The 16,510-nt window shown below is 42.8% G+C and overlaps 1 protein-coding gene across 5 annotated transcripts in view; it reads right to left on the bottom strand.

Moving 5' to 3' along the window:
• Positions 1-16,510, bottom strand: part of AKT1 (AKT serine/threonine kinase 1) — a 74,766-nt gene that overhangs the window by 8,156 nt on the left and 50,100 nt on the right. For all 5 annotated transcript variants that reach the window (XM_050336867.1, XM_050336863.1, XM_050336865.1 and 2 more), the window contains exons 6-11: positions 16,223-16,354; positions 15,991-16,056; positions 14,026-14,094; positions 13,186-13,311; positions 11,770-11,898; positions 7,332-7,546 (exon numbers count right to left, since the gene is read on the bottom strand). In XM_050336867.1, coding sequence (XP_050192824.1) covers positions 7,332-7,546; positions 11,770-11,898; positions 13,186-13,311; positions 14,026-14,094; positions 15,991-16,056; positions 16,223-16,354 — 737 coding nt within the window. The remainder of the gene's footprint in view (positions 1-7,331; positions 7,547-11,769; positions 11,899-13,185; positions 13,312-14,025; positions 14,095-15,990; positions 16,057-16,222; positions 16,355-16,510) is intronic.

Below are 16,510 nucleotides of genomic sequence, written 5' to 3'. Positions count from 1 at the left end.
TCATCCATGCTGCACAGTATTTGGCCCTGCACGTCCTCTGGGCCACGTGCAGTAACTCCTTGGCCCTAATACATGATTATCTAGGAATAGAGGGGAGAGGTTTGGTTCAAAATATCTCTAAATATCAGAGATTATATGGAGGCTGTGTTAAAGGCCATTGAAGTGGTATTTTTACAGCTTGAGACTACAAGCTCTGGGATGCAGCATGAAGGCGCAGTGTTATTGGGACAGCACTGGATGACAGTTCAGCATGGAAAAGTCAAATAATAAATAATGGCCAGTCTTCACAAGTGAAGATCCGGAGAAGGTCTTTACACCTTCCAGCCTGCGCATTGGATTTTTTAGGTGAGAAACAGTGTGCGCGGAACTGAGCCCACCCTTTAATCCTAAGGTTCATCTGCCGGGGCCAAGCGAGCTTGGACGGTGGCAGCGAGGTCCTTAGGACGTAGGTGGGTTGCCTTTAAGGGCTAACGAGCTCCACCTGCCCGGGAGTGGCCCTGACCGGGAATCGAACCTGGGTCTCGGCGGTGATAGCGCCGCGCCTTTACCACTAGACCACCAGGAAAAGTCAAATACAGCGACACTGTTCACAGTGCCGAGTGGAGAGGAAACCTGGTGCATGCAACCCCCTCAGCCATGCCCAAGCACCATCTTCAAAGAAGGCACACTGGCAAAGGCCACAGCTGCACCAGAGACACCAAAGCAGTAGAGGTGCCTGACAGTCCAAAGTCCCTGCTTGCTTCCTGGCCCTCTCTCATTCAGTGGCACAACAACCTAAGGGGTTTGCTCCTCCACATTCCTTCAGGACATGTGCAGTGGAACAGCTCCCCAGTCTTCCAGGAGCAAAGTGCTGGGTGACTCTCCTTCCCAAGGTAAGCTCTAAGACCAAGCTGAGTTCACCCCAGAGCCCCAGTGGCCAAACCAAGCCGGTCGATGGCTCTCCCATCTGCCTGGCAGCACGTTCTACAGCTGTGGAGGAGCCTGGAACAGAGCCCAGCTCCAGGGCAGCCCGGGAACAGAAACAAACTCTGTGAGTAATCATCTCTCGGCTGGTTCCCCCCAGGTCCAGCGGCTTTGCCAAGTCTCTACCAGACTCCTTGTTACTTCCCCAGCACAGATGATAATGGCCGATGGAGAGGATGGAGTCAATCCTCTTTATCCACAGATGTCAACAGACTGCACAAAGTTCAGGAGCGACTATGAGCTAAGAAGCACCTGAACGGTGTTTTGCAGAAGCAGGCAGGAAGGCTGGCTGGCTGCAGCCATGTACAAGTGCTTTGCAGAATATATTATCTAATACGAGCCTTTGTTCCATGAAGGGCAAACACATACTCCAGGAAACGCCAAGAAAAACTCCAGATGCTTTACTTACCTTTTAAGAATCTATACTATTAAACAAATCCAGTCAAAGCAAATGGGGAAACGATAGAAACCTCCTGTTCTGGACATGGACTTAGTCCAAAACACACTTTTGTTTTCCAGAGTTATTATGAAAGAACTCTCAAGGAGAACAAAATTAAATGGGCAACACAAAAATCATGCTTAAGCACCAGCGAGAATGGAAAGAACAGCAGGTTTGTCTTTCATAGGGACATGCAATAAATAAAGAAAAATATAGCAGAAATAAGAGCTTTGAAGAGATTCCTGTACAATAGAGTTAAATTCTTTGCATATAAGTCTTCAGACAGAACCAAAAATACTATAAATAGGACTGGAAAATCAAAAGCTATAAAAATTTACAGTATACAAAGAAATATAACAGAAAGTGTAGAGGCCAAAAAGCAATTTAAATAAAAACAAAGAAACACCTCAAAATCTAAACTTCTGGCTAAATTGGTCTCCTTAAGAAACACCTGCCAAAAAACTCTGGTTATTCATTCAACTTCTATCTACATTTGAGAGACTTTTTTTTTCCCCTCTATTTTAGTTAAATCAAAAAACGAAGATTATTAATAAAGTGCGACATCAGTTTAAACTGAAACAATTTTCACATTTCAGCTTTTTATGCAACTGTGTATTGCTTTCAAGTTCCATTAACCATTTAATGACAAATGTCTGTGCTCCACAAATCAAGGGCAATCAGCCATCATTCCACAGACATTTCATGTAGAAACAACTTTTAAAATTTATGTGTTGTATGTTTCTAATGTATGTATATAAATATAAATGTATAAACACACAGTCAACAGTGACAGTATTAACACCATCCAGAAGATGGCAATTACTGGATCACATGAAAAATACTGTCCATGTAAACAATGTCCATGTAAAAGTAAACAGTGCTTAGCAGCCTTGTCCATTCCCAGCTCTTTCAAGAAGAAACCCACAAGCTTCTAGTTTTATAGTTATGATGTTTCTACAGTTTCTACAGTAAGGACAGCCAGGTTGCAGCGCAGGAAAGTGGGAGCAACCACCTCCACTCTGCCCTGCCAAATAATCCCATCCACGAGCTTGTGCTTTGCCGTATTAGGAGCCACAATACAAATTCTGACTGTGGGCGAATCCCCATCTGACGAGACTGTCATACTTGGAGGTGACAGATTCCTGTTGTTCACAGACCTGCACGTGCACTACCCTCATCTGAGAAGACGGACGCACTTTTAGGCACCACTTCTGCTGTCATCCTGTCTTCACATGATTTGTCTGAGTCACCCCTGCCCCCAAACCCGATTTTACAACAGCACAAACATACCCACCAGGCTCAAGAAAAGCAGCTCAGGAAAAGCTATTGATGTTCACCAGCTCCGAGCACACAGACACATATTTCTCCTTTTCTGATACAGTCAAGATGGAAACTAACATTATACTATAGGCTCTTACCTTCAAAGGCCTCTAATAGCCACAGGGAAGGATCTGGGAACTGCATCTACATCACTTTCCTGTGACTGGCACTATCAGCACAGAGAAGCTCTGGTTGGCTTTGGGGAACACCATGATTTGATGACTCCAGATTTGGAAGGAAAAGGCCACATTCTTCCTAAAGCCCTGTTCACAGAGTCTTTGAAGGCTTTCCTGCTCAGAGATTAAGACTTTTGGAAAGCCTAATGCAGCTAACTTCCAGCCCTGTGCTGAGCTTTACTTCCCCACTTCTTCCTTAACTCTGTACATGTGACACAAACACAGTAGATCCAGAAGCACTGAAAAAGTCCCCACTCCCCAGTATTAGTAATCAAAAGGAGTCACGTTTGAAGATGCTGAAGCTTGGAAAGTCTCTAAAGTACTGGTTCCTAGAAAGCTGGGAGAAAAATCTCTTTAAATCTGCCTTTTATGTTTTTCTCAGCTTCAATTTAGATCTCTGTGGGTGAACTGTTTGAGTTTGTCCAAATCACTTTGGACAGAACTGAGTTAGGCTAAAATTACCGTACCCAACAGCCAAGTCTCAGTCTGTCTCAAAGCACCTGGTGAAACACGAAGACTTGATGAACACTTTGCAGTTGAACTGATATGCAGGACACTGGAGCTGACTCTGGAGGCACTTTTGTACTCAAGGAACCATTTCAGAGTAAACACAAACATTTGTCCTGTGTGGTTCCAAAACTTTGCGTGTCCACAGGGCATCAGAGTCTGCTGTCCAAGAGGACCAGCTTATTCAAGGTTATCTCCTCCTGTCAGCCACCAGTTTAGCTGGGACCACCTCCAGGCCCCTGCATTCCTGTCACCTGTGCCACTGCATTCCCTGCATCAGTGTCACCTCTAACTCTTCCAACTCCTGCAGCTGCTGTGTGGGCTGCAGACCTACCTGTGCCTGAGAGTAAGTTTGCTCAAGAGCCATCTAACCTTCCTATAATGGAATACCACAAACAGAGGACATGGACACACAGCTCCTCCCACAAGGAAAAAAAAAACAAGGAGTTTGATCTTCATACAGGTAAAGGTTTGATTGACTCTGATATTCCTGAGCATCTGTGGCCAAATTTGCGCTCTGGATGTGGAAAGAATCACCACTGCTAGGAAAAAATGAAGTACTAGATCTCTGCGTGGCTGCAAGAACTGATTACCAGGTCCCCGTGACTTTCAGCTCTCCGAAAGTGCAACCACAATTCTGGTTGTGAAGTCATTAAATCTTTGAACAGGTGTTTGTGAAATGCTACATCTTCTCCCTCCTGTTCTTCCTGAGTGGCAAGGGCCAACAGCACCACAGAAGACAGAAGCAGGTGAACAAACCCCATCTGAGAGAGGCTGAACAACCCTGACAGGGAGCACCAAGGCATGTAATAAAAACACACCATCAAAATTCAGATTTAACCATTCCTGAACTTCTCTCAAGTTAAAAACCTGCCAAGATTCAGAGCTTGTGAGACACTGCTGATTACAAACCCACCCACCCATCTGAACTCAGCCCATTTACACAGAGCGCTCTGATCCATGCCTGCTTCCACAGGCTGCAGTCTCCACAGACAGAGGAAGGATAATGAAAGTTAAAAACTTTGTTGTTTTATGTGTGAAAAAATGCTCTGATTACCTCCTTTCATTTGATTCATGTCACAAAGCAGCAAAGGAGAATTTCAGGCCACATTCACAGGAAATATTTACAGAATAGATTTTTTCCTTCTTAGGAAAATTAGGGCTCACATTACAAGATTAATAAACTTCTATCAATCCCAAAAGAAACTTCAAAATTCCTTTTCTCTTAGAAAATGGATTTCATATGACCAAAGTTAGAAAACAGCCATGATTAAAAGCAGAATGCAAATTACTGTTCTTCACATTTTCCCCATATGCCTGTGAGTTTGAGACTGAGCGGGTATGACTGAACACAGAGTGCTAACCCTGCTTCTGTATACCCAGCTCAGGTACAACAGGTCCTTTTTAAGATTTAACTCACTGACACAGATCACAATTCCTGAGATCCTTGATATTTAAACAACCCTCATCACTGAGTTTCATTATATCAGCCTTTACTGATGTTAGGGGGTTTTCTGATGATGATTTTACAGGGAGTGACAACATCTCCCAGTTTCACTTTTCTCATGAATTTGGCCATCTCCTCCACCCCACTCTGAAGTGCACCAGCAGTTACTAAACGCTGCCAGTTCTGATGCTTTCTGTCACAGACAACATTACAATGATACCGACTTCTGCCCACCCCAGGGCTTTATGAAAGAGGAGACTTCTGCTGAACGGTGGCTCCCCAAAGCACCATCAAGGCGCCAATGTCAACCAGACTACTGCACATTATTTAACTTTTCTGTGAATGTATTTTCATAGCTCTCTGGCTGGTTTTTGCCAATATGGTTCCATGAGCTCACTGTGAGTCAACTACCGAGTATGCCAGGCTCCCACCCCAGCACACAGACCACCCAGAAAAGAGAATGTAACACTACAAGGGCAGGATGCAGGACTTCTACCGCTCATGCTTCCAGATCACTTCTCCGTGCTGTCTGAAACACCACAAAGCGCCAGGGATTTGCCGAATCACAACTTCAGTCAAGAAGTTGTGGAATGGTGATTACTGAGAGACCAGTATTTAAGGACAGTTCATGATCCAAAAAGCTTGGGAAGCACCAGTGTAATTAGGCATAATTACAATAAGGCATGTGTGCAGGCCTGTCTAGTCAATAGTTATTTCTATCAACAGCATGAAAATCATCTGTCCAACAGATCAGAGCAGCGCTGCTTCCAAGCCTGCAGAAGATACATGTGAAGAAGTGGCTATTTGTATAAAGTGAGCATATTGTGGAGTAATTATTGGCATTGGGAAAATCTTGTAATTAGAAACGAGTGGGCGTTCTTTGTTTGTCAACAAATTGCATTTTGGTTCATCAGAGATGCTCCTTTAAGAACAAATTGCAGCAGATGCTGCTTGTGTTTCCAGTGAGTGAAAGGCCCCACCTGAATAAGCTACAAAAGGGTCACAATTGCATTTAACCCAGCACTTTACTGGACAGGAATCCTGTTGGCAGGGGCTGCAGCCAGGCTCACAGAGCACAGTGCCTGGGGGGCTGCTCATCAATTACACAACCTTCTCCTGGAGGTCCCCTCGCAGGCGCCGGGTTCAGGAGGGGGGTGCAGCTGTTGCCACCTTGTACAAGGCTGGCCACGTTCCTGGCTGCAACTGTGCCCCGTTCCCCACGTCACCGCCAAGCTGAATCCTCCAGCAGTATGAACTGTGGATTTGCATTACAAGACCTCCCAACAGGATTTTCCATCAAAAACAGTGATGGAAATAGCCTACAGTGATGATAGAAATCGTCGTTACAAGTATCCATGTACCAGCAAAACTCCCTTTCCTGCTATGTGCACACACGTGCACAGAGATTAAACAAACACCAGAAAGCAAACGGGAATACTCTGCCTGCACCTCACATGAAAGGTTTCCTATTTGGGGCCCATTTACGGTGGAAGGTTCAGGACAGGAGATCAGGGGCAGAGCCACAATATTATTTGTTTTAAAAATGTCTGGGTTGACAAGATGGCAGGTTTTTAAACCGATGTTTATCTTTGTGCGAAGGTCAACATCCTTTTTGGATCTAGTTCTATATTGTTTGCTAGCCATTAGTGGCTTAGGGTTTTTTGTTTTCTTTTGGGTTTGTTTTCTTCTGTTTTAAAATCAAGAGTTATTTTTTAAATAATGCAGCAATTAAAAAAAAAAACATAAACAAAAGGACGAAATAGGAAAAGTCAATTGAGCATGGTTTAAACTCCACCACAAACATGGTACAAACACCACCACCTACTGTCCAAAGTAGGATGCTAAATCACTGGCACAGATTTAAAGAAAAACTTCAGAAAAGGGACAGCAGTCTCAGTTGGGACAGAAGGTGAAAATATTTAGTGCAGAGCAGCTTGCAACCCACAGCAGCCACTGGATTCGTTATGACCAAAGGTAGGGTTAACTTCCTTTTTCCCAAGCTATAGTTTTGCTTAATGGCAGCCAAGCTACTCTGAAGTTCAGCACCAAAGCTCCTTCATATCACTATTTGTAGTGTCAGCTCATGCCAAAAGTTAAAAATAAATGAGTAGATCCACTTTCTGCATCTTGTTGGATGATTGCTTTAAATGGATTAGAAATAAAACTACAATTTTGTCAGAACTACCTTCCTCAACTTTTAAATAAAGAAAAATATCTGGCATGCATGCATGCAATAGCCCTTTGTGCAGTACTATTTTCAATTATTTTGCAGTTATGACGATAAGGTTATTTCATATGGGAGCACAGAAATGGTTACTCCTAAGTCACCTGTCTCAAAGACAGTTCCCCTTCATTCGCATGCCTCTGCACAGCACAACTGACTTCCTTGTGAAGCCTGTAGCAGAATTTTTCTGTGGCTTTTTTGGTATTTCTGAGGGCACAAATACTTAGAAGTGCAACCAGTGAGCAAGAGTCTCACCTTTGCTTAGGATCTTTCTTCAGCAAACCTGACAAGAGAGATTTTGCTTCAGGTGACAATGTGCGTGGAAATCTGATCTCCTCCATGAGGATGAGTTCAAAGAGCTTTTCGTGGTCCTGATTGTAGAAAGGGAGCCGGCCACACATCATTTCATACATCACAACTCCTAAACCCCACCAGTCCACTGCACGACCGTAGTCATTATCTTCCAGAACCTGCAGAAGGTAAGGAAAAGGCTTTAGAATAAACTCCCAAACCAGGCATGAACACAGAATTTAAGAAGCAGAATTTACCCCAGCAAGTCCATCTTACATGACACAGCTGAACCTACCAGCAAAGTACTTGCAGAGTATCCATGTTAAAAGGACTGGCATCCATGCTCACCATCCTAGGTGAGCAGAATGGGGGAAAGGAGGCAGCAGGTACATTATAGCAGTCTCCTTCTCTTCTTCCTCCCACCCTCCCTCACATTATGGTCATGATAAGCACAACCTTTGAAAGTCCAAAGGCCAAGAACTGTTCTCACATTACAGAGCCAGCTGTTAAACTTTCACTTATTCATCACAAACTGTTCCAAATAGGATCCAAATTTTTAGAAAAAAAAACAAACCACCAAGGAGTCAGTATGATGAGAAGACATCGTCAACCTGTTCCTTCACAAACGACAAGCCAAACATATCCATCACCTTCATATCATCCTGCCCACCTCCAAGGGTGGCTCTGCACATCCTAAAAGACCACCCACAAATACTCAGTGACTAATCTACATTAAACACTAAGAGCCAGAACACCACTCCTAACATTTGACCCGGCTGCAAGGCTGTAAAACGGCAGCCAAATTGTCTGGAAATGTTTCCCCTCCACCCTTTTGCCCGGCTCTAAAGGCACTCCTGCCTCTGCTTAGAGAGCTGCAAACCCAGGAGCTGTCAGTGGGGTGGACTTTTGCCAGGTCTCACAGCAAAATGAGCCCAGCACAGTTCATTCTTCTCTTCCCCTGGGCAACTTCTACCTAACAAAGCTGCGGCTGGTGCAGGGACTCAGGACCCCAGCAGTGCCCTCCACCTCTCCTGCTCGCTTGGGAGAAGCCCTTCGTAGTGCATTTCTGATCTTCTACACAGTGGGTTGTTGAAGGGAGAGTTTTGTGCCTTGTGCAGTGGATGTTACAAGGACTTCTCTAGACTTGGTGTCTCCTACGGAGCTGTCTGTAGCTGACACCATGAGTCTCATGTTCCAGACCCTGTCCTCAGGTTTTAGTTGACATCTTTACTCCTTTCACGGGTCTGCACTGAGCTGCTTACTCTTGCTAGGAGCACAAACCACAACTGAACCACCATCGTGTTTTCTTGCTGTGTGGTGTCTGTGTGAACTTTACATCCCTGCGATTCAGAACGCTTTACACTCAAAAGCAAAGAGGTGAAAGGGCCAAACAAAGTTGACGCAAGTTTAACAAAAGCAAGATCTGAACCTCTTACAAAGCTTGATAAAGGTTTTGCAAATAAAAAAGAACCATCGGGACACTTCACGTAACAACTGTTTGCACTCTGCCTCTCCGTATTCACTAATTATTCCCCTTAATTATCTGAACGAGGGAGAGGGCCTGCAGTAAAAATCAAAAGGCTGCCAGGTATTAGATTACCCCACGTCGGTCTATTTACAGCATCCCCGGCCGTATGATTCACACCAAACGACAGCTGGCTGTGCAGCTGCCCCGTATATGTATACGGCCGACACAGCTGCCGGCCGGACAGGATTCCAGGAGCCAGCCCTGTCCTTCCCGAGGCACGGCAGCCCTTCGGCTCGCAGGAGATATTGTGTGACAACGCAGTTACCGCTCTCTGAGTCACCCCCGTTCAATAAGCGTTTCCTGTTCGCACTCCCCTACACTTGGCTTGCCTAAAATAAAACAGTCACAGGGCCTCCAATTTTTATTTTTTAAACTGCCACACCAGAGATGCAATAAGAGAGACTGAAAGAGAAAGAAAACCACAAGGGCCTTTGTTGTGCACTTAATAAATGCCACAGGTGCTTTCGAAATGCAGTAAACACTTCAAATGTTACTTTAGTAAGTGCATTAATACTCTGTATTATAAGCTACATTACTAACTGCAACGCTTCCCTTCACCTGCATTAATTCTAAAAAGAATATGAAATGCTTATTTCTTCAAAGTTCTTTATCGCAATGAGCATACGCTCATATCAGTGACTGCATAAAAGAGAGCAACGGTGTATCAAAAATACACCGTAACAAAAAAGATATTGCACTCATCCACAATTTATTGCAACACACCGGATAGCTGGGGAGCAGTGAAGTAGCAAGGTCATTTCACTTAAATTAAAGGATCATCATTTCCTGATGAGCAGCTCTGGACTGCTGTGAGACTGAATTTGAAAGACAAGACAGAACAGCTGTAAACATCACAGCCATTGATGCATCTGACACATCAAAGTTGACACGGTTCAGTCACTGTCATCCATGCATGAGATTCCAGTATGAACCTAAAAACAACGATGCAACAACTGTACAGACACGCTGCTGTGCTGGACTCGAGTTACAAATGCGGACAAGAGGATCAAGACCCCCGCTTTTAAGGATGTCTGACCTCAAACGCATGGAATATCGCTCGCGCACAATTTCCAGATTTTTTGCATGCTATCAACCAGATGACAAAAGCCTCCAGAATTTAACACTCCAACTCACAGATGGGGTTTGCAAGTAAGGGAGAGACCTGGGTTAATCAAAAGGATTTGTCCTTCGGGGTTTTTGGATGGGCCAACTCATCATAAATATTAAAAAGAAAAATAATAGCAAATAACGTAAGAGAACAACAAAATGCCTGCACAGGGAATTCCCACATTCCAAGTCAGGAAAAAACAAAACCAAAATAATAAATATTTTTAGCCTCCTCAAAAAACCCTCGATGAGAAACTGAAGTTTGGCAATTGATTTTTTGAGGGAAGCTAAAATAAAAGCCATGTTTATGAATAATAAACACTGCATCATGCTGTTAATTACTCTGTGCATCAGTAGACCTCAAACTGTGGTGCATGGACCCCAATTTAGATTCACTGAAGACTTCGGGTGATCCATGGAAAAGCTGGCAGTTATCATGAGATTGGCTCCACCTCCTTGCCGCAAGCTACTTCGACAGGTGCCCACGTTCTTCATTATTACAAAGAGACTGGAGGCCCTTGAAAGCAGCTGGGAGTTAAAAAAACAACAGAAACCAAACGAGCCCCAAGAGCACACTGCCACCAGTATGCAGGCAGAGAGCACAAAAGCACTGATCAGCAGAGACACCAGCTCTCAGCAGAAATATTCCTCCTCCACTTTGGTTTTCCATACTCTGTACTCCTGCATACTGCAACTCAAGGCAGGTTTGCAATGCCCAAGTCTCCCAGCTCAGGGAAGGCTACATCCTGACTGTGTCATCAACAATATATAATCTGCCAGCGGTCCAAGACTTGCTTCTGTGCTCTCTGAGCTGGATGGAAATCTAAACATCATGGGTTGCAAAGCCCCCACTGCAAGGGAAGCAGCCCTTGTGCAAGGCACACCACGTTAGCTCAGCCTCTGTGCCCCACTAATGCAGGGAGTCTGCTTCCAGACAGCTCAGAGCGTGGGCAGAGAAACCAGCGTCTGCCTGTGAACCACCATGTGTACATGTATCCTCTATAACACAGCTCCACTTTTGATCTGCCCGTAACTAACTCGCAGCTATAACACCACCTGTGTTGCACAACTCTCGAGTGTTTCCAGGAGGAAAGCTGCAAGAATGTATTTACATTTACACACACACACACACACACACAAAAAAAAAATCCCCCAAACATACCATTTGGGGACTGAGATCCCCTGCCTGGATTTAATTCCTCTGAAATTGGAACATTCAAATTAACACTGAGAAATATCTCATATAGTCATAAAACAGTTGGCACTTTTAATGCATACCATGTTAAATACTGCAGAAAAAGCTTGGTCTGTTCTTTTTTTGAAAACATGTGACCTTATACTGTCCTCAAAGAGTAAAAGAATTGGACAATACCTTTACTTCTTAAGCAAAGTCCTGTTGATAGCTTTCAAATAGGACAACACACACCATACTGCAAAACAAGTAATCTAGTATATATTTGAAGCGATTTTAAAGATTTTCTTTTAAATTACATACTACATATTAAATTACATACAAGAAACCAGCACTGTTCCAGTAAAATGTAAATACTCCCTAAAGTGGATGGAAGATACTACCCTGATGAAAAATTATCACATATCGTTATGCTAAAGATACATTCCAGATCATGATGAAAAAAGGAGTTTCAGTACGTGTCACAGCAGTCAGTGCATGAACACATGATGGCACAGGAATTATTCTGTATTCTTACTGCTATCATGGACAGCATATGAGAAGGTAATTTAACACAACAGCCAACACAAACATACCTCCGGCGCAAGATACTCTGGAGTGCCACAGAAAGTCTTCATTGTTGCTCCATCCTTGATGCCTTCTTTACATAGTCCAAAGTCTGTTATTTTTATGTGTCCATCTTTATCCAGCATAAGATTTTCCAGCTGGGGAAAAAAATCCAAATTAAAGACATGATTACATATAACATGCACTGCTCCTGAGCAGGTCAGTGAAAGACATGAATTTCTGCAGATCAGCTTTGAACCTCATTCTCACTAGGGTCAGAAAAACAGTAGCTGCCAAAGCATGTAGAATGTAAATATACATTTGTAATACTTTCCTTAGTTCTTTAGGGAACATTAGGCAACTAATTTGCAGTCTTGGGTAACCAATGATATAAACAGAAAGAATGCAAAGCACAGACATTATATTTATGCTTCGACAATATTATCCCCAACAGAACACCAGTTATTTGAATATATATTAAGTATTCCCTCCTCACACAACTTCATCCCTGCTTTTGCTGTGATTTTATGAAATAATCTGTACCAGTTATATAATAGCAAATAAAACAGAAATCATTTCAAAGGCTAAGGAACCACTTCCAAAGAGACCCTTTAAATGAGAATCACTATATGCATTTACTCAGCACATGGTATTCATCTTAGCTTGGGCCACTAATTTTTGAGAAAGCCACCCAGGTATCAGGTTTCCACTGTGTACAAATAAAGTGCATTTTCAAATGAATCACGGTGATATGGGAGACAAAATCCCAGCAGAAATCCCCAAATTACTTTGACATAGCCTGAAGACATAACACAGAATGTTCATTCTAGATTGCTCCTAAATAAACTACCAGTGTACACTCACACTCTCCTGAAAAATCTTCTCAGGAAAAAAGAAAACGCTACTGTTACAGCTTTCTCAAGAATTTCTCAAGTTTGTTTGCCCTGAGATACCTTCTTTGGTTCAGGTCTTTTTTCCCCTTCTGTGCTCACCAAACAAATAAGTAACATGAAGCTGAGGCAGTTTTCTAACTGGAAGCAGGTGCTATGAAGACAGTGCTGTGAGCACACTGCGAGGAAGAGCAACATTCACACAGTGTGAATCTGCATCTATCTGATAAGGCCAGGATTATGTTCCACTGTGCAGGAGCACCAGCAAACTTGCTCTTAGAACATAAGCAGGCAAGTGAAAATGAAACCCAAGTAGCCCAGTACCCCTTCCTGTTTTGTGAGATGCTGCCCCAGGGTCTCAATAAATGCCTCATACAGCTTCTTGGGCTATGAAAGTGCATAGACATCCTATAAAGTCACGCCCAACAGCTGCAACAACAGTGAGGATAAAGTTCAGTCAGGAAAGCATTTCCTAATAGTGCAGCCTCATTTGCCTTTGTTAACAACAAAAAAAAGCCAAACCTCCAAACCCTATGAAATTATTTCTCTACATACCTTCAGATCTCTATAAACCACATTCTTCTCTGAATGCAGGTAATCCAGCGCTGAAACAATCTCGGCTCCATAGAACCGAGCTCGGTCTTCAGAAAAGACACGCTCTCTTGACAGATGGAAAAACAACTGCAAGAACAGTAATTTCTTTAACTTTAAATGTTTCTGAGTTATGCCTTGCACTTTGCAGGACATCCTGTTTGGAATGTGCTATTACCTAAGAGAAAACCCCTTCCCCTTCTTCACCCAGCCATGTTCCCAAATGTGTTAAAAAGCACCATAAATAAAATGATTAGACAATTGCATCTCCTATTCACAGATGCACACTGATAACCAGTTCGTGTGCTGCAGTCTTGTATGTTCAGAAAATTATAGAAACTGTTTTTGACTGAACTACAATTACATATTAAAACTACAGCATGCTTCAGAGAAATGTTAATATTCTCACTTTTCCTTCTTGACTGTAACAGTAGTTAGCAGTTTCTACTTCTCCCTCCAAAGTAACATATGCTCACAATATTCATTAAAAAGTGTTAAAACTTGTCTGAAGAAAAACTAGAAAGCAACCTTGCCTTCTTGAACTTCTAAATGTCAGATTACAATATACTGCTGTCATGTAAAGTAGGAACCTACGCCCAAAACCTCTACGTTCTAAAAATGGAGTTGAGAAAATTAAGAGTCTTAATTTTTAATATTAGTTAAACCTGCAAGCAGCTCTGTTTAAATGGGACAACTTGGATTAATTAGAATTGCAAACATGGACCTCAGCTAAATAATGTCAAGCAGAATTAGTAATAGTACAGGAAAATCCTAAAGTATTAAACATTATTATATTTCCCTTACCTCTCCTCCATTAGCATACTCCATAACAAAACACAAGCGATCATGTGTCTGAAAGGAATACTTTAAAGCCTGAAACAGATTTAAACCAAGACTTAGAAGACAGATCACAGTGACAATTATAAAAGCATTTTTAATAGATTTTCAGAAACACACATGAAATTTTCTGTTTCAGTGAACTTTTTGTCCTTGAGTTTTATATCATACCTACACTTTCCTCTTGCATCTGAGGACTGATTCACTGCCAATTAATTTCATTAAATAAATTTAATTGAACATTAAATCAATCCCTTGCAGAAGCTATCAGCACCTATAAAGCTGTGAAACAAAGTCCTGGCTCATTAGCAGTGACACAAAATGTACAAACAGTGGCTGTGAAGTTTCCTCCTCAGGCCACAGGTTCCCACAGGCTCCACCTCACAGACAAGAGGCCCCAACCAAAGCCCGGAGCACTGTGTTTCACTGCACCAGCTACAGGTCCTCTTACATGAAACACGTGTATATTTACACACACCAGCCCCCTGCTCTCTTCCCTGCTGCCCACAACTGCTCCCTGCTGACAGTCTGCCAGAGGATTGAGCAACACTGCCGATACCAATTTGTGAGCAATTTGCAAAAACAGACTGGATGGAGGGTGTGATGGAGTGTCACAAGATGCCTTTGTATAGTCCTGTCACATGTGTTCCCGTGGCAAGAGTAACATCAACTTGCTGGCCGTAGTCTTGAGATTTTTGGTCATAACCCACAGCATCACAGAATACCCTGAGCTGGAAAGGTCCACAAGGATCAGAGTCCAACTCCTAGCCCTGCACAGGACAACGCCAGGAGTCTCACCATGTGCCTGAGAGCATTGTCCAAACACTCCTTGAACTCTGTCAGGCTTTGGTGCTGTGACCACTTCCCTGGGGAGCCTGCTCCAGTGCACAACCACCCCCTGGTTATTAATAACCCCCTAGGTTATTAATTTTCCTAATAACCAACCTAAACCCAGTCTCATAGCTGACTTCAAGAGATCTTGGGTATTTGAGTTTATGAAAGCATTAAGGAGAAAATATCACATGTGGTATCACTGTCTTCATTACTAGGGATGACATTTTTAAACTACTCATATTACTGCAGAGAAAGGGAGGATCAGATTTTAGACATTCATGATTACACTCAATACAGCCAATATGTACTTCCAGAGGTCACACTTATCAGGGCTTAATTACAGTTAAGCCCTTGTACCTGGCCAAAGGAAACAACCAAGATCCTATACAGTCTCTTGGAGGGTTTAAGCAGTTGTAAACAATTCAGAGACAACTTTTAATAAATATTAGAAACAAAATCTTGAGATGAAACTCTCATATCTGAACTCAGCACAGAGAGATTGTTGGCACTGAAAGTCTAAACTGAGAGTATGGTTTGATTATGCAGCTAAGCCAATCCAAAAGGAAAGCAGCAGTTAAAGCATGGTCCTGCTCTTCCCTGCCCCATTCCACATGCTCCCATCACTACCCTTTGGCTGCCATTACCAGTGTTCTGATTCCACAGTTTATGGGAGCTTAAAAAAACCAACAAAGAGAAAATTAAAGGGTTTTTCCCCCACTGTATCTTCCTGACCTTGTTTGCCACAAGATCAGGGTCACCCTGATCTCTTCTACAAAGAGAAGACCAAGCACTTGGAGGACAAGGGAAGCAGATACTTCTCTCAGAGACAGCAAGTCATTAAATGGGTGAGCTGTAAAGTCAAACCACACCCTGAAACACTGTCTTCAAGAGGCACTGAGGGCCTGATCTGCACGAATCAGAAAACTTCATGTATTTCAATTTGTGCTCCCTAAAAAGGGTACAAAAATACACAATCACTCTGAAAACACAGATCTCAGATGCATTATATAAGTAAAAAAAAAAAAAATAACCACACAACAGGGAAAGCCTTGCTTGTCATGATGTCAAGTAACACTCAGCAGAGGCAGAAATGCTTACTGTTAGGAATGGATGCCGAGAGTTCTGTAGAACACGGTTTTCTGTCAGCGTGTGCGCTACTTCATCCTGAAACACAAGCAGAAGGAAATCAGCAAAGCAGTTCCCCAGATCTGGGCTCCATGTAAAACACTAACAGAGCAATTATTTACAAGTACTCTGAGAATCCTCTGCATGACTTCACCAAAGGCTGTATCAAGGGCAAACCACATCCCCAGATTTCCCATCTACTCACCTTTGCTACAATAACTTCCTTCTTCAGAATTTTCATAGCGTAATACCGTCCAGTTGCTTTTTCTTTAACTAAAATAACCTTTCCAAAAGTGCCTTTTCCCAGTAGTTTAAGGTATTCAAATTCATTCATGGTCTGTTAATGATACAGACAAAAAAGAACTGAATTACATGAACTAACAAGAAGTATATTATTCTCAGAGCAGAATTGCTCATTCACGTGAGAATGCATCGCATATGTTACACATGTGTCTTTTCGTTAATCCTTTTGTTTTGCAGAATTCAGGAGCAG

This window comes from Myiozetetes cayanensis, unplaced genomic scaffold, assembly GCF_022539395.1.
Source record: "Myiozetetes cayanensis isolate MyiCay16 unplaced genomic scaffold, myiCay2020 scf6-25, whole genome shotgun sequence".
Taxonomy (NCBI): Eukaryota; Metazoa; Chordata; class Aves; order Passeriformes; family Tyrannidae; genus Myiozetetes; species Myiozetetes cayanensis.
Note: the sequence above shows the minus strand (reverse complement) of the source record. Positions and strands in the feature narration are given on the sequence as shown.